This window comes from Hipposideros armiger, unplaced genomic scaffold (assembly GCF_001890085.2).
Source record: "Hipposideros armiger isolate ML-2016 unplaced genomic scaffold, ASM189008v1 scaffold_372, whole genome shotgun sequence".
Lineage (NCBI taxonomy): Eukaryota > Metazoa > Chordata > Mammalia > Chiroptera > Hipposideridae > Hipposideros > Hipposideros armiger.
In genome coordinates, this window is record NW_017731722.1 from 1381719 (window position 1) to 1401077 (window position 19359).

Below are 19359 nucleotides of genomic sequence, written 5' to 3' on the forward strand. Positions count from 1 at the left end.
ACTACCAGAAGCATGGAAACTGTTTCGATGAATCATTCCCCAGTACAAAGAAACAGGACATACATGGGCAGAACAATAGCCTGTATGAATTAAGCGTTCTGACGTTTAATGTATGCCTCCCCATAGTAAAGAGAAAATTCACTTGGGCAGGCAGCCACTAAAAATTTATAAATTAAATGTTAACAGTTTTCCATTCATAGTGCAGATTTTCCAGTACTACTACTTTTTACCTTATCAGATCTCTTTATCAGAACCTGCCAGAACCAGACAACCTTATCTTAGTTTATTTGTACAAAGTCATGACAACACTGAGACAAAATGAATGTTACAGTTTACGAGTTCATTTAACACTAGCATGCATGGAATATCAAAATCCTACTTTTTTCCCAAATAGCTAGAAACAGTTGCAGATTCTATCAATTTTATAAAGCTAAAGTGACATTCCTAACTCTCCAATCCTATCATTTTCCTATTCATTTTGAGCCTGTTTAAAAGCTGAATTGTGACTTTTGTCTCCCTCTCCCAAAGACCCTAACTCTGTACAAGTAGTAACTATTCGAATTACATAATCATATCACTTTGTGTTTATATAGTGAATGACCTTGAAAAACCCAACATTTATAAAAGTTGTTTTTCAATATCTCTGAAAGGCTGGTTGTAAAATATAATTATGGGTATATTTTATTTATTACTACCCCTGAGGTTAAGGCCCTTGGCTCAAGGTCATATAGCATATGAATTAGTAATGCAGCTGGGATACATTCCCACTTCTGTACATGACGATGTAAGTCCTTAATAGATCTCAGACTGTTATCCAAAGGATAGACGGGAACCAAAGGATTAAATAGCAATGTAGCTCTAATCCATAAAGGTCCTTTGCTAAATACTGGAAGGGAAGAAGGGAGGGTGAGTGGGAAGGAGTAAAAAAGGGAGGAGGAGGAGAAACGAGGAGCGAGGGAGGGAGGAAAGGTTGATTCATAGGCTTTTACATTTTATTCCGAGTATTTTACTTCCAACTCTATTACCTACTGCAAAACTGGCTTCCTTTGTTTTTCATCTTTAGTTTCTGCCTGCATACAAAGGCTAATTCAGCTCTTTTGGAAAGACTTTAAGGTAAAAAAAAGCAGGTAACTGAAAACCCATCCTTCTGTTCCTACCCCTTCCAGTTTGATGTAAGGCTCTCACATTTCCAGCTCACTCCAATATCTGTTGCCGTGGAACAGATACTGTTCGTCATCTGTTAAATAAACCATCATCACTCCGGATCAAATTTTGTTTTAAAAGCTTCACTCCAACTTGGCCTTTTATAGCCTTGAAATGAAAACTAAATTTTCAGCCTTCTTTTGTAAATATTTTTCTTAGGTCAAAAAATACAAAGCTAGTATAGCTAAAGAAAAACGTCAAGTTGCTAGCAAATGTAAATCAATCTCTTGCCGACAAGGGCAGAAATAGGAACCTGTACAATGGATATGTGATTAAAGAGATTTCCTCTTCCCCTTACTACTGAGCTGATTTAACATTCATATGTATGCATAAAACTATAGTACTTTTATGATTAGACAATCTGAGTATGAGGCCTTCATGTTCCTAAGCTTTCTAGTGATTTATTCAGACACAATATTAATATACTATATATAGACAAAACTAATCCAAACTGATATGATCAGAGGATTAGAGAAAATCCTTTATGGAATAACAGTTCAGCAATTTCATGATCACATTTCCAAATGTTTACAAAATGCAGGAGGTTCTCATATGGTAATTTTAATACAGGGGGGGGGATTATACGAGTATTTTATTTACAACAAAACTACTAATATGAAACACCTACTCTATCCCTGGAGTAAGCAAAGTGTTTAAATATTATTATCCCTCTACTGTTACTCAAAGGCTAGGGAATTGAAGACCAGCACATTTAAAACTTGAGCAAGGTACAAATGCTGGTAAGTGGCAGAAGAAAGGGTTCAGGCCTGACACCAGAGTCAGGGCTCTCAACCAGTATTCAGTTTCTACTCTGGCAAAAGCTTTCCTAAGAAAACCTGGGTTGCGATTTCTTCACCAATATAATACCAAGACTAGAATATGTTGTGATGGGTAATCAGAAAATAGCAACTAAGAAACAATTTATAGTGAAATCATAGATGCTAATATTCTAGTGAAATGCTAACCAAAGATTTTTTTTTTTTAATTAAAGAGAAAATAAGGGAACAAACACATTATTCAGTTTGGCATATCGATGCCACAATGGGAAAATGTTAAGGGTATCTTCACTCTTTAAGTCCTTAATAAAATGAAATGTGAGTTTTGGGTTAATGTGAATAGAGCCACTACGACTGCTACAGCATTGGCAGCAAATAAACAACTTCTTATCTCAGTGGCTCATATGATTCTGGTAAATGCCAATGAATGGTCTAAAAAGATACCAATGGGCTCATGAGCAGCCCTTTTATATGATAGTATAAAAGTAGCTAACAATATATCTTTGTGTGGCCTGAGAAACAGCAAACCCAATTAAGAAGTAAGCAGCAACAGAAAAACAGAAATGACCAAGGGCAAAGGCAGCTATTTTCCATGCGGCAGACCTAAGAGTATTGGTGCTGCACTGACAACTACCAGTTTCTTATTCACTATCTTCCTGGTTCTCTCCTTTCTTACAAATATGTGAAGCTCCATGAAGACTAGTTGATATTACATTAGTGTTCAGGCAGCGGGCGAGGTGCCACACTTCTGGCTTGATAAAGCATAAAGCGTCGTGTTTATTTACAACTGTTAGCTAAAAAGACAAGTACATAAAACCCCAGTCAAAGAAACCAAAAGCAAAGAACAAGGAAGAGAAGAAGTTGGTCACCAGACGCTTGTACATATTACTTAAAAAAATATATATATATATGTATCAGGGCAGGGCCACTGGAATCAAAAGATTCTTACAGTCTGGTACAAACTTAAAATAAATACAAACAAGGTCCCTGAAAAGAGATGGGGTTCTCTTTCTGCCAGGAAACAAAACAACGTTTTGGCAGTGACAGAGGCAGAATTATGGTTTCAACTCGAAGGACCTCTCTCCCGCACGTGTCCTAAATACTGCTACAACCAAGCAAGGCACAGGTACATGGGTATCCTGCAGCTATTCCAACCACAGTACATCCTTACTGACTGCTTTGATTCTGGAAAGAAAATTTCTTACTTTCACTGACCTCTGGAGCGCCGCCCTTAATTCTCTATGGGCTTTAATGTTTATTTCACGGTTATATTGTGAAAAGCCCAACACGTGTGTTTTACGGACAACTCACACAGAACGGGCGCAACAACTATGTTTCTCTGCTGCTATGAGCTTTTCAAAGTGCTTCCACAGACACTCTAATTTCATTGCTGTTCAAATTATAATAACATGTTCCTCCACATATGAGAAGCTGCTTAAGAGGATATTTTTAAGGCCCTAAAAAAATAAAGCAATGCAACATTTGAGGGGAAAAAATATATAAACAGGCTCCCCCCACCCCACCCCCAAGTTACTCCTGCACTATTCTCAGGGCCTCATCATGGGACTGCTTGGCACCTGTCTTTATTTTAACATTTATAATTCTTATCAGTAATACTTTATTGTTAAACAAGGAAGATGGACATGGCAAAATTATACACAGGACTCACTTTTTACTGTTATCTATTTAAGTCGAAAAACCTGTTAAGTAGAACCAAACTCTAGTAGAATGTCTTAAGGAAAATAGCCTAACAGGATGTCTTCTAGGTAGGTTGGGTCTAAACTAGATTCCAAGCCTATTGTTAAAACCAGTTCCTGGTAAATGCTCTAAAACCCTGTGCCTGATCTTCTGCAGCTCCTAAACCTAATTCAGGATGCAGCTTGGGATGGGGGCGGGGGCGGGGGCCAAGAAGAGCAGATTGCCATCACTATAAATCAATCCATGGTTACCAACCCCAATAGTATTGACACGTTTCCCTCAAAGCTTTTTCCCCCTCTCCAAGAACAAACATTTCCCATCTTCCCTATGCCCTGAAACCTCACAGCCTCAATTCATTCTCTGCACAAAGGCTCCTTTCATACTCCCTGGGGAAAATGGAAGCCAAATGGCTAGAAACTCCCTCAACCTCTCTCAACATGTCTCCAAACCTACCGATCTGCCTCTCCAGGTCCTATTTTATTGAAGATGCTCTTCTTCCCACCAAGCCTAATTGTCTACTTGTGCTGATAGTCCATCTCTTTCTGGAGACCTCACTTTATTGGCCATTTCCTCTCTTGTACCTGCTTCAAGCTCTCCTTTACTGGATCTTTTCTATTCGCAGCCAAACCTCCAGTAGTTAGTTCTCTGACCTTTAAATCTCCAAGACAATAACATTTTCTTAAAAGAGGGGGAGGAGGTTACCAATGTGGGCTACTAATTTATTTTCCAAGTACAAATAAAACAACTCTACCATGTACTATCATTGTTTACTAAATAAAAAGCAATTTTAACATCAAAAGAAAGAAAATTAAGGACATCATGTAAATGAACACCCATCTTATTTAATGCTTATCTACTTTGGTATAGTTGACTGCTCCAAACTTCTTGAAATACTCTTTCCTTGACTTCTGATGCTGTCCTACGGACTTGCTCCTCTCTGGCCACTAGAGTTCCCTAGTGGGAGCCCCACCGCTCTACCCTACTTTTAAAATGGGCATTTAAGTTCCTTAGCATTTGACGCTGTGTCCTTGAGCAGTTTCACACACTTCCACAGCTTTGAATCTACTCTTCCTGCTGACCACTCACGAACCTGTATCTGCAGCTTCGACCATTCTCTGTTTTAGGCCTGTATCTGACACTTACTCAACATCATTACTTGGATATCATTATATAGACATGTCAGAGAATTTAGCTTTCACACACTGACTGCCTATCCATTATCCATTCCCTACCCCATCCACACTAACAGAATCTCTGTTTCTTGGGGGGTAGCATTGTACTCAACTAAAACGGCTTCTCTAAATTCCCTTGCAGCCAGTCTGGCCAGTGTGTGCCAGATGGGTTTCTGCGAAACTTCCTTTACCTAAGTTAGGTATCATTCTTTTCTTTTTTCTTCTGCTTTGACCAAGTGAGGCCAAAGGTGCAATAGCTGTCTTGTGACTGTAAGGTGACAAGCATGAGGTCCAATGCCAACACACTGCTTGGCCAGAGCAGAAGCATAGCTTACTGATGGCACTAGGCCTGGATTGTCTACCCCCAGGCTTGTTATATTAGAAAAATAACCCCATCTGTCTAAACCACTGTTAATCAACCTCCTGATAACTACAGTCAAACAGACCTTTGTTACAACCAAAATTAATTTCTTTCTGTACTGCAAGGTTTGCTTCCCAGTAAACCTTAGTAAATATAGCAGCACCTGCCCCATTGCTCATACTAAAAACCTGGTAGTCAACTTGCTATTTCACTCTTTTCACCCACCAAATACTATCACCAAGTGCTGCCAACTTCATCTCTTAAACACATCTTTTATCTGTCTACCTCTCTCACCTCTACTTTCCTATTCTATGCCACCTCTCAGGCCCAGAAATTCAATCAACTTTCATCTCTCTCTAATCCATTCTCCACAGAGCAGTTTAAAAAAAGAACCAATCATGTCATTCCCCTTCTTAAAAGCCTTGAAGTTTCCCATTGCACTCTGAATAGTCCAAAACTCTTAATATGGCATATAAAACCCTACATAAATGTTCTCCAAACTGTGTTCTGAGGGCTACCTGCAGCGGAAACACCTACAGTGCTTACTAAAAATGAAGATTTTAAAATCAATCTGAGGCTAGGCCCTAGGACTCTGTATTTTAAAATTAGGACACAGTAATAATTCAGATGCACATTAAAATACGAGTTCTACCATACATAATGTGGTCTTATCTCTAAGACTCATCCAGGGCCAGTCTCCATTCACCTTGCCTCACTCTCCTCTCATCACATGTGCTTTCTTTCACCTTCTCAAATGTATTCAACTCCTTCCTGTCGTGGGGTCTTCTACTAGTCAGGCTATCCTACTAATCCTACTCCATCCTTCCTCTAACTCATTCAAAACCTAACTATTACCTTTCAGGGAAAACCAACCATACCTATTCACCTAGATAAAAAGAGATCTTGCTATACCCTCTCCTAGCATTGTGTACTTTATCATTTATTATCACGTTTATTTTTTAAAGAAATGTTATTCCCGGTATCCACTCCCCTTGCTCCCAGAGGTAAGCTTTACTCAAGACTGGTGTGCATGTTCTTACACTTTTAACTACACTGTATATTGTCTCCTACTCTGTCTCAGGAGCATGAGAATGGTGTCATATGGTATATGCCATTTCACCTCCTTGTGACAGTTAAAATGAACTAGATCTACATGTATCTGTATGAACAAATCCTTTATTGCCATTTAAATTATTTTAGTAACTATTCCCCTTCTAGACTGCAAACACCAAGAGCTGGATCATACTTGTCTCCTTAACCACTGCATATCCTAAGCACTTAGCAATTTCTGGCACATAAGAGGCAAAACATAAACAGTGCTTGAATGAAGAACTAATTAGTGAATGAATAAGGAACAGGATAATGGCCAAGGTTAATTTATGTAAAATCTGAACTACTCCACCAAATTAAATTGCCTGTGGCTTGAACTAATTCTGTTTATGTGCAGTTTAAACAAAAACTAATGAAATACTGGGGAATAATTGGTTCTTAGTAGAAGGGAAAAAATTTTATAAATTTTCATTTATACAGAGGATCTAGTCTTGAACATTGGTGAGGAATCTACATATAGTACCAGAAATGAAGAGAAGAAAACACACATAAGAGGAAAACAAAATCCCTGGTATATAGAAGAGATGAAAAATTGTTTGGTAACAAAGTAAAACAGAGACTAACAATATTGAAATGGAAACTTAGAAACCAAAAGAATCCTGGCAACATTCTTACAGCCACACAAATGGGAAAACAACTTCATAAAAAGAATGAACTATTTGACAACTCTTGTAGCACAGCACATTAGTATAAAAGCAATACTGGAAGACAAACAACTAGAAAATGGGTGCATTTGCTGTCAACGTGCCAGAGTAAGGGTGTTGGGCTAGGTAGAAGTTATTTTTCAGATACACTTTAATAGCAGAATTATGTTTCTTCACAGTCCAGTATACATGGCATATCAGTGATTTTGCTCATAGATAACACTGTTAACATTAAACTCAAAATCAAACTATATACAAGGATAACTATAAATGGTTCTAGATGAGGATAGAAAATTCCATCTTTTCATCACTAAATCATTGTTTTGTTGGTTTCCAAAAAACCAAAAACAATACTAAAAACAAGTGCAGATGTGAAAATACATTCATTTTTGGATATTCCAGATCATAGAACTGTTACATATAAATAGAATTAATGAAAACCCCTAAGAAAAACTCTAGTCAGGGTTTATAAATTGAGTTTAGCTGATATTTAGAGGACGCAAACAAAAGGATTTAAAATGTATCTTTTAAAATGTCTTAAGATTACAAAAAAAACCAAAAAAAAACATAAAATGTCTTAAGAGTTACAATAAACATCAGCTTTTAGTGCTAACATACTTATACTTAAATGCTGTAGGAATATACAAGGAAATTTAAGTAATAAAAAGCATTTATATGTACAGTAGAGCAAAGCTAAGGAGTGATTTTAACGGTAAGATTTAGGGCTGACTTTTTAGCTTCTATAGTTAACTAACATTGGAATTAATTTTCCCACTTAGATCAACACTTTAGAACATAAATGTGATCATGTTATCATTACTGCTTAAAGTCCTCCAATGGTTTTCCATCACACCTAATTTCTAGTGAGAGGATCTTTGGAGATGGAAATTTCTTTGTGCGTGAAATACATACAGGCATATGTTAAAATCAGAGTACTGATGACAGGGAATGAAGACACTGCCTGCATTACATAAGTTATAGTGAAAAATGAAATTATCACAGAATAATCCTGTTTAATATGAAATCGTCACTGTCCTTAAATTTTCATGGAATATCCCACTTTTATTAACAAGGACAGATAGGTTGCTCCAGTTACATTTTACAATGGGAAACAGTCTAGTCTGTGATCAAGAATGGGCTCTGGAACCAAAACTGCCTGGGTGCGATTCCCGCCTCCATGCACCTAAAAGCTGTGTGATCCCAGGGAACTTATAAGACGTACATAAATCTATAAAGGCGATAACAGTGCCTACTTCACAGACTTTATGAGGATTAAAAATTTCTCAACATGTTTTTGCACTGATGGCTGACCCATGTAAGTCACAATAAGTACAAGTTATTACCTGTGGTCGTAAATGCCATGCTATTCAAATTTTGATGTTACTAGGTTTCTGCTGATGGTGTATTGTGCATACCTTGTTACTAGAATTGACTGAAATTGCTGACATTGGAAGCAAAAGTAGAAATCTATAGAAAACCATAGGATTTTCTATGTTAGCAAATTGGGTTGCCTGGGCAAAGCCAGTTTACCTGGGTTTAGGCCCACACTTTTGAGGACTGGTCACTGTATACTTGGTTCTAGTTTGCATACCGCCTAGCTTCCTGTGATAACGGGCTGACAGAGGAACTCTCGACTTCCAAGGTCTGTAAGCATAGGCAATAGGCATGGATGGGACATCCTTTTCATTTTAAATCATTGCCAATTTTAGGTATGTATGGTAATTTCAAACCCATGATTAACGTTTTTAAGGGATTAGCTGTTAGGGTTCACTGTCCTAGGTCAGAATGAATTAGAAGGGTACATCTTCCTGCAGCCAATTTTACTCCATCTCTGGAGAAAGAAAAGTTTAGTCAGAACTGGTAAATACTATGTTTTAAAAATATTAAAACAGATATTACAAAATAAAACAATTTACATGGATTTTTTAAGGTAGAAAACAAATCTCAGAGGTTCGTGTGTATGGTGTATCACATTGGGCTACCCACCCATATTTTATGCCCAACTGCCCAGCACTCACTGATGCTATTTAAATCCAAAAGGCACGAGGTAAACCAGTTTTAATCTGTTAAGAACTTTTGCAGAAGGTCCCAAATTCTTAAACACAAAATTCTAAGCCTCACAATGGCACTAAAGAATTTTTACAAAGCAAGAACTACAAAATTCAACACACAAACAGAGCAGCGGCCCTCTATCCAGAGCCCCTCAGCATAAGGAAAATGCACTAACATGAGTAAGTAGACCATTACATGACAAAGCCCAACATGGACGGGATACCAATAAACAACAGTGCTGATTCGGTGGCCAACATACATGGTGGATGTAAAATAAAACTGCACAACAGTGACAAAATAAAAATGAAAGCTTCTCAAGTTTTTATTTCTTAGCTAAAAACAGCAAATTAGTTTTCTTCTTGTTTTTCCTTAAGGTGAAAAAGCAGAGTCATACTCTAAATTGTGTTGTAATAGCACATTTTAGTTGAAATACATCACAAACACATAAATAGAAAGTTAAAACTCTTCTTCCTCTCCTCCTTAAAACCATTCTCTAAAGTTTCTCTTGAAGGTAAAAAAAAAAAAAAAAAGAGAGACATTAAGGCAGGAATATTTTATTGGTATGATTAAAGAAGGTTAATAGTATTGGTCACCAACCACAGAATTTTGAAATCACTTGTCCTGTCATTTCCTCAAGAGATGTCAATAAAGTTTCATTGTGCAGAAAAATGTAACATTTATTCATCTCAATTCAAAGTAGAAACAATACTATTTAGTTCATTTCTTTAAATTATACATTTTGTGTATAGAACTGGGCCCACAGATGCATGTATTGGAAGTTGAATGTAAAACAATAAATGGGTAAGCTGTATTATATTGAAAAAAAAAAAGTTTGGACTTTAACTCTTTTTAAAAAACTTTTGATTGGAAATAAAACTAGAATGGCAAATGTCAATAATATTAAAAGATTTGGTAATGAACATATCAGTGATATAGGTTTGAAAATGAAAACCCATCCTATGAGCAACTTTGATATAATTTTTAAATACCTGATTTTCAGCCCCAAATTATTATAGGAAAAGGATGCAAAAAAGAAAGAATATTTGAAATTAATATAGTTTGAGTTTTTCACTTAGGATCTTTGATTTTGAGTGACTGTGAGAAAGAACAAAACAACAGACCTTGGATGGAGTTCAATTGATAATCTATACCATGATTTTATACAACATCATTAATCTCATTTAATGGAAGAAAGTCAAGATGTAAGTTTTATGCTATCCCCTCAAAGGACAATTTTAATTGCCCCTCAGTGATGATTCACAAGAGACATACACAAAACAATGAAAACTACTAATTTTAATTGATTTTAATTTGGATTTTATAATGGAATGGTCCAAATATGAGTAGTTATACTTTCATAATTAATGTTAACATTTCAGCATCATTCTAATAGGTATAACGTGAAAGCAAGCAGAATTTAAACTGAGTAAGAGCCAGTTTCTTACAAGTTCATGTTCTCACCTATATAAACTTGTGCGGAGAAGAGCTACCTAGCAAGTTTAAATTTTGAGAATTAAACCAGGGCATTTTTTAGAGTAACAATATTTAAGTTTTAACATTCGTAAGTCAACAAAGGTTTAAAAAAATATTAATTCATTTTAAGAACAGCAATAAACATTTCCTTCATAAGTAAAAAATAAAAATCCTAAAATTGTAAAATAGAGATTGGCACTGAGGACAATATACATGATAGAGTAATAGACAAATGAAGATGCTTGTTCTGACGTCACTCAGAGACCCAAACATCTAAAATAAAAACAAGGCAAGTAGGCCGATATTTTGCATGGTGTGTATGTGCTGGGCAAAGCTAACTTGAAAGAAAAAAACAAATTGTTTAGAAACATTTGTTTAGAACTTTAATAACCTTTTGCTTATTTAAACTTTTTTACTTATATATTTAACCATAGGCTTTTAAAAATAAATTCCTAACCCCAAAGGAATTTCTTTTAAAAAGCCAATGGTGCAACATTTATTTTTAGTCAAATTTCTGCTACACTTTCTTTCAAAGGTTCCAGGGTAATGTTTTATTTTTAGAGCTACTGTATAATTGTAACTTCTAACTTTACTGGTCTTTATAAACTGTGGTATATAACTGTTTATTAGAAAAGTACAAGTAAGTACTTTTAATAAACACTGATAGGACAATCAGTCTGCCAAATAGCTTATAGCCATATCAACTACTACCAATTATGCTTCTCATTAAAAATGACCAGCCAACAAAGGCTGTCCCAACGAAACATAAAAAGGACCAACCTCATCAATAAGGGGAAAAATTGTAAATGTGTTAACTGAGAAAGCAAGGTGCTAAGAAACTGGGAAAAGGGGGTTGGGTGGAGTGGGGTTTGCCCCTGATACTTTACGATTACTTTCAAGCTCAATTATATGATTCTAATAAATAACAAGATTATGGTAAATGAAAGAACATCTAAGATCTAGAAAAGCTGAACTATGTATTCAAAATAAAATAAATTCAACTGTTTACAGACTATGAATTGAAATTATAACTCAGGTTTCCAAGTGGAATTGCTGGGCAGAGGTAAGTTTTATTATATAAACAAAAATCACCAAAAATGTAATATGAAGACAGAAATTTAAAACTATTTCAGGTAAGAATTTTTTCTTTCAAAAGCTAAGCTTTCCAGATAGATAATTTCAATCATCTGTGGTACTGGGGCTGAAAGTATCTCAGCAGGTAAATACTTAATGAAAAAATAAATCATTATTTTTAATAATACAGTGTCCAGAGAACTCATGTCCTCAGATATTAAAATTTGGCTTAAAAATAAGTATACCAATTGTTTTTACAACTGAGATTTTAACTAAAATGTTTCTGAATTGGTAAATGAGATTTAGAGTTTAAAATGTAGTAACAGTGTTGTGAGAGCCATTGCCAGAATTTGTCATTTCATTATTCTTTCCCATGAGCCTCCACCCTGGACTGCTTACAGTGTTCATCACAGCACTTGGCATCAAGAATCGTAACTTATTAAAAAAAATTTATAACTAAATTTTTTAATTTAACCTATACCTAAGAGTTCTCAGTAATAAGTGTTTTGTAATTTATGCAAAAAATATCGCAGATACTACCAAAAAAGCAATGCACCTACGTGCTAATTAGTATCCTATTCATTTTAATTAAAGGTTAATGGATTAGGAAGCCATTATAAAAGTTTTAAACAACTAGGCTTTACACATTTTGCATATCTTTACAAAAAAGTCTCTATAGCTATAACTTATAAAAATTACTAAAGTGGATGTACAATCTACAAAACAGAAATGGTAAACAGAGTCTACCTTAAAACATTTCCTTTCCTATGCTCACAAAATATAAAAAAGGATAGTTTAAGACCTTAGTAACAGAATCATTTCATTAAATAAAGACTTATGATCTACTTAACATCTTCTCTTTGAAAAATCAGTATCTTTTCTATTACTATTTAAGAAGTTAGTAGGGACTGGCATCAATGGAATTTTAACAGATATGTATGATGTGTAGGAGGCTGTGGATTGGGGGAAAAGGGTTGTCACTTTGTGAGGGGTGAAAAGTGTAACTATTGCATTGTTTTGTACACCTGAAACTAATGAAAAAAAATAAGAATTCTTAGATATGACACCAAGAGAAAAAAACAGAAAAAAAAAAAAGTTAAGGATTCTGAGAAACATCAAGTTTTGCCAGCTCTGTTTTATATTGGATAGATTTTGTCCTAGATTCCCTTATAGTTTTAAAAACAGAAGTCCAGACTAAGTACAATTTTTAAATTTCTTTAAGTCATGTGCATTGTATGGTATTCACATTAATAAACTACTTGTGGAGTAGGGGGAGAGAGAGAAGGATCAAGGAGCCTCTCCTAGTACAATTAAATTCCTTCCATTTCTAAGCAGTGTAACAAACATTTCAACTGTTACACGTTGAAATAAAAGTGGCTGAACTTGATAAACTTGAATGTATGTTCACATATAATTTTGCTCTTGAACTCCATGACAGAAACTGGACTAAGTTTTAAGGTAGAGTCTATATTCTGAATAAATCTAAATGAAAATCTGAGCGATGTGCCATGATGCATCATAACAAGCTGGATCTCTATCATGTGGTTTTGGTTTTATCACACAATGTAAATATTGCATTTAATATAAAATGGTGAAGACATTGAGCAGAAATCACATTACCTTTTTTTTAAATGCATTCTAGCATTTTCAAGACCACTAAGGAAAATATAAAAATATTTACAAATGAAAGTAAAGCAATTCTTAAAAGTAAAAATTGTTCACAATTTTTAAAATAACTATTCCATAAACTGCTCAAACTGAGAAGTACACTATTTATTTTAAGTTGAATACAATCTTTCTATATAATAAACTGAAAACGGTTTAACATTCAACTTCCACATGAAATCTGATGTTCTTGCTTTTCCCATTTGTGAAGTTACCCAATTATTGTTACTCTCTTACCCTGATAGTGCTGGTCGTGAATGGGAGCAACAGAAACCAAAATTCGTTAAAGTTAGATTGAACAAGTACAGTAATACCTTGGTTTGCGAGCATAATTCATTCTGGAAACAAACTACTCATATTGCAAGACATTGCTCATTTACCACGTTAAAATGTATTAGAAATGTTTGCTCGTCTTGAGGAACACTCGCAAACCACGTTACTTGTAATCCATGGCTTTACTGTATGTTATATTTTATAAATTCTGGGGCAGCAAAAATGCTAGTTCTTTTATAACAAAACTTGGAATAGGAATAGATCAATGAACCATTTATACATAACATACTATGTGGAAAGAACTGTTGCTGATTTTCAGAATATGGATGGGTGGATGGATGAATGGAAAGATAGACATATTATATGCAGACATACACATAAACATATACAACATGTACATTATATATAAATGATCAGGCTGCAGACCAACATATCAGTCTATGGCTCTTTCCACATACATACATACATACATACATACATACATACATACGTACGTACATACATACATACATGGCTATGAAACTACACTCACAGAGCAAGATCACCAAGCTCTGAGTCACCTTACCCTTTACTTCAAATGGGTTAAAAACACAACCACCAACAAAAACAAACCCAGTGCATCTTTAAAAGCAAGTGATCATACACTGTTACATACTGAATATACCATAACACAAACTCTTTATTTACTAGTTCCAGAAGAACTTTATGAAAAAAATCCCACAGATAAATACAAATTCCTATAAACAACAGTATTTCCCCCTTCAAATAGTTTTAACACTTTTACAATGCATTTGGAATGTCTTCTCTGGATATGAATGGCAGCTTCATTAAACAGAAAAATTTTAAGTACTGTATTTGACCTACAGTGCATGGAGCCTTGCTATAATTTGGACCATGCTGTGTAAATATACTAAGTTCCTTCTGAAAATTAAATTCCTTAAAAATAGTAAGGTAAATTTCTATATTGTAGTTATTCCACTCAATATAAATTTTACTGAGATTGACCTTTCTTTGCTAAAACAATATGATGATATTCTTTATTTGATTTAGCAATGTTTTTCTCACTCTAGATAACAACAGGTAAAACAAGTTACATAGTCAATAACATCAGTGATACTGTTCCTCAGAAAGCAGAAAGAACCTGCCAATAGGTGAATATTTGTTTTTTAAGTTGTCAAATAGAAAAACAACAAAAAAAAAAAATCAGGAGAAAAGTCTTTATTCAAGTAGTCCTAGTACAACCAATAAGAAAACATCCTCTCCCCAAAACCCCCACCAAGGCTATATTTAAAAAAAAAAAAAAAAAATCAAAGGAATCCTTTTTGAATATTTCTAGTTTCTCTAGCAACCTCAGAATTACTTAAAAATATAAAGCATTTTAATAGTATCTTCATAAAGGATTTTTTTAAAGATAAATTCCAACTATCTGTTGTACTTAAAACGCTGGAGTTGCTTTCAATAAAAAAAAATAATAAAAATAATTAAAAAAACAATAAAATCAGCTTAAAATAAATTTATTGTACAATACAAAAAGCAGGCATACTGGAAAATAAAAGGTACATTATTAAATATACAAAGCAAATGAAAGCTAAATAACACAAATGTTTTAATCCAAACAAGGAGATTAAAATGCACAACATTTATGCTAAAAATAAAGTATTTCAGGAAGGATATGCATTTCAAATGAAATGTTAATGATGAATAAAAAGAAAAACAAATATGCTAATTTCTAAATGCTTGAATATCAAGAATCAGTAATGGCATGAAACATTAAATCCAACAATACTGGGTAACTTTTCAAGAACTGTATTTGAAAAGGTATTTAAAAAACTGAAAGAATCAAAATAATGTCCTTAAATCTGGCAAAGATTTTCCTTTTTTTGTTTAAAGTACAGTTTGAGGGCCTATTCACAGTATCTTCCCTCCTTCCATTTATACCTTCCTACAAAAGCTCCTGGATGCTCATCCTTAACAAGATTCTATAAACATAATCACTTAGATAACCCTACTTTACTGCTAAATGTGCATTTCCGCCTTACCAACATAATAAAAGTGCCACAAATTAACAACATACTTTTGAAATCTATACACATATGGACACAATATGCAACATGAAATTGTCATTTTATAAAGTAAAACTAACCTGTAAATGAAATAGTAAAATGTAACAATACAGAGCATATGGGGACGGGGAGCCTTTTTTGCAAACTATCAATTAAGGCATTCAGTTCCCCAAACCACAAATGGTTCTGGTGAAACTAACACAAGTGATACTATCCAAAGGTATAGCCAAGGTGAGGCCTTCAGACACAGGACTCTCCTGTAAAAGGCCAAACCAGAAGCATCCAATTAGGATATGCATCTGTACATTAGAAACATTCAAGTAACTATAAAAATCCTTGGTAAAACCTCTAAAACTTAACATATAATTATTTAAATATGTAAGTTTTAATACTTACTATTAGCCCAAAAGGCTTTTGACCAACGCCTTTGGGAGGAAACTTTATTTCCTAATACCATAGATCCCAAAGTCAAGACATCATATGATCAGGATTTTCTATATTTATATTTGCACTAGTATCGAAATGACCCAGTGAGATCTTTTTTTGCTACATCATAGTATTTACTTTTTACAAACTTTACCCTACCATATATATGCCATGATACTAAGAAACTATCAAGTTCTCCTTCTAGGCCCTACTCTTACCCCTCCAAAATTTACAAGTTTAAAAATAAATTAAAAACAACAACAACAAAACACCTTGAAGATGTGGGGAACTGTGGGGAGAACCACAGAGGTATATGGAGGAAGAAAGAAGTGTGAATAGGTCCTATAGCATTTTACAATCACTTTGCCAAGACAGACTTTAAATATTGTGAATTATGTGAAATCAGTTTGGGTAGAACCTATGGTCCTTCTCTTAAAAACAACTTTTGATACTCAATATTGCATTTTTATAAGCTAACAAAAGGATTCAGATCTAACAGATATTTTAGTAGTATACTTACTACCTTTAGACTGAATTCATTTCCTAAATACTCTAAGATTCAAATAGAACAAAATTTATGAGACCTTATTATAATTTATCATAAGATTCATTAGCATTTGTGAAATTATTAGAATAAAATTATTAAAAGCTAAAAACCAAGATTCACCATTTGTACTTAAATATAACAGAAAAAGTTACGTGGATAATATGAAAATAAAATTGCTCATGTAAACATTTCACTTGAAGACAACACTGTTGCTCCTTCTGAGTAACCATTATAGCTTTTGAACAGTGAAACATGTCATTATCTTACATCTGGAACTCTTTGGCTGGAATGTTGTAACGTAAGACATTCCAGTACATGACAATTCTGACAGAACATAGGAGTTGCAAAGTTAAAAAGCAAAGACATGACTTATAAAGTATCTGATAAAATTTTAAATGAATTTTTAAAAATTTAAAGCCAATCTATCACTAGAGAAATGGCATAAAATGTAAACTTAAGCTAATTTTATAATCTACTGCTATATTAAATAATTTGGGATTATTTTGTTTTAAAAGTTTTGCATTTAGCATAGAAATTCTATTGCCACTACAGACATCATGTCAGTTTTAAAACTGGAAAAGAAAAAACAAAATATAATGAAACTTACAAGTTCAATGTGTGGGTTTTAGAACAAAGAAATTACAAATTTCTGTTACTACTATAAATGGGATTATCTGACTTTATAGTTTAAATCTTAATTACACCAAGATAAACTTTAAAGAAATTTTTCCGTTTTGCGTTTAAAATAAAGCAAATTTGCTGCATTTACTTACACTTTTTAAAAACTGATAAATCCACTTTTTAATCTATTATCTTTACACAAAGATTAAAAGAAAAAAAAGCTTTATGGCTCCAGCAACCAAGGTTGAGAACACAGAAAACTCAAATATTTATAGTATGCAAAAAAGCTAAAAGATGTAGGAAAGATTAAATGAAGAACATTCTGAAACTAGAACCCATTTCTTTAGCTTTTCTCTCCCAGACTTTCCATTCTATATACTACAGTTGTAGAGATGTCCTCATTTGACTCAGGTGACACTTTTTTCCATACTGTCTCTTTTAAAGCAAGTTCTTGTTGGAGACTTTCATAGTCCAATGGTCCAAAGGAATGCTAGTTGTTCAAGCAACATACATAATTTATTAGTGCACTCGAGTGAAGAAAGGTCCAAGCTATAAAATGGTATTTTTCAATGAATGTTATTAAAATCTCTTAGCATTTTCACCCACAACCATTTGATGTTTTGCAACATGTTACACATGTCGACTCCCATGGAAGTGTCTATTCTGTTGGCTTTGCATAATTCTCATATATTATTAGAAGTTACTTTGATTGGAACTAATAATAGAAATATTTAGTTTATGTATTAAAAATATTTTCTACTTATAAGTGCTTCATATGAGCTTCAAGTCTAATTAGGTAATTTTACTATAAACATTTTCCACATGGGATGCAAAGGAATTTTATTAAAACTCAAAATAAGTCCCTTGGTCCAGTGAACAACTATGAAGACAAAAGAAAACCTTGTTCCTGAAATTTTGGTTCTGACTCTAATACTAGCTCTAAAATAGTAGTATGTATGTGTAATAAATAATATGAAATCAAGCATACTAATAAGAAAATATTACTTTAAGAATATCAGGAATACTACCTTAAAAATTTTTTATAGAAAAATATTTTAATCTACACTGGTTTATAAATCTTATTATGAGGCTTTATAAGGTCTCTCACTAATCATATAATCCCTTTCTCATTTACATACCCATCCACATCAAAATAAATTTCAAGATTATAACTGACAAATATGAAGAGTAAAAACAGGCTTTCTTTATAGCATGTAGCACTTTCTAATAGTCTTCTTTCAACAGAATCAATTCTTTAAGATATTGCTTAAAATAGCAAAAAAATGGGGTGGAGGGGAACCCTGCTTCTAGGCTAACCAGTTTGAATTTAAATACAACAACAATATTTAATATCTACGCACTACAGGTCCAGGGTCCAGGATGAAAATTTCAACAGTTTGTTTACACTCATTCATTATCAGCAAAGACAGGAGGTCATTAACAATTAAACTAAAGTTTTGTCAGTGAATCTCATTTTATCTCTCTTAAAAACTATTACATACTCTAAAGAATTTCACTTACCCTTTGGTCACCACCTTCTCTTCGAGGATCAAGTTTTTTTGCAAAGTGTCTTAAATTATCATAGTTATGGAAATTACACAGAGAAACAAGATCCTGTAAATAAACAGAAATTGGCTATCGTTTTTAAAATATTTAACAAATTATATTAGTACTGTCCAACTTATTATCTCATTCAAAGAACCACTGCATGTTAATAAAGCAGTATAATACATCGAGAGGACTGATACCAAAACAAGATAAGATACAAATTTTGAGATCGCTGCTTACTAACATGACCGTAGGACTCAGCCACTCAAAATTGTTTAACTTTCATTTCCTATAAAACGGACCTTATAATAACATGCCAAATGAAAGAATTCTTTCAAATATTCATTTAAAAAACACAAAAATATAGATAAATATTCTGGTTACAATCTTTATAATCTATAAGCAATTCAATGTTATTCTCTAGTTTAATAGAATATAAAAAGTGAAAAATCAGAATTTTAATTAAAAAAGTCTGAAGCGGGCAGGCCAAGTGGCGCATTGGTTAAGAACTGGCTTGGGGGCCGGCCGAGTGGCGCGATGGTTAAGAACTGGTTTGGGATGCCAGAGGGCCCCGGTTCGGATCCCACATATGAGGGCCAGTGACATTGCCCTCTACAGCTAAGATGCTGAACAACAGCTCAACCTGGAGCTGG

General features: G+C 33.9%; 1 protein-coding gene across 3 annotated transcripts in view; it reads right to left on the reverse strand.

Annotated features, from left to right (window-relative positions):
* GLS (glutaminase) overlaps positions 1-19359 on the reverse strand; it is a 77664-nt gene that overhangs the window by 11356 nt on the left and 46949 nt on the right. Inside the window, exons 14-15 of one of the 3 annotated variants that reach the window (XM_019662348.1) lie at positions 18680-18772; positions 14998-17648 (exon numbers count right to left, since the gene is read on the reverse strand). The exons of 1 other annotated variant lie outside the window; for it this stretch is intronic. In XM_019662348.1, coding sequence (XP_019517893.1) covers positions 17502-17648; positions 18680-18772 — 240 coding nt within the window. In that variant the 3' untranslated portion in view covers positions 14998-17501. Of the gene's footprint in view, positions 1-14997; positions 17649-18679; positions 18773-19359 lie in introns of those variants that run through there. One more of the 3 variants, XM_019662346.1, reaches the window with a different exon arrangement.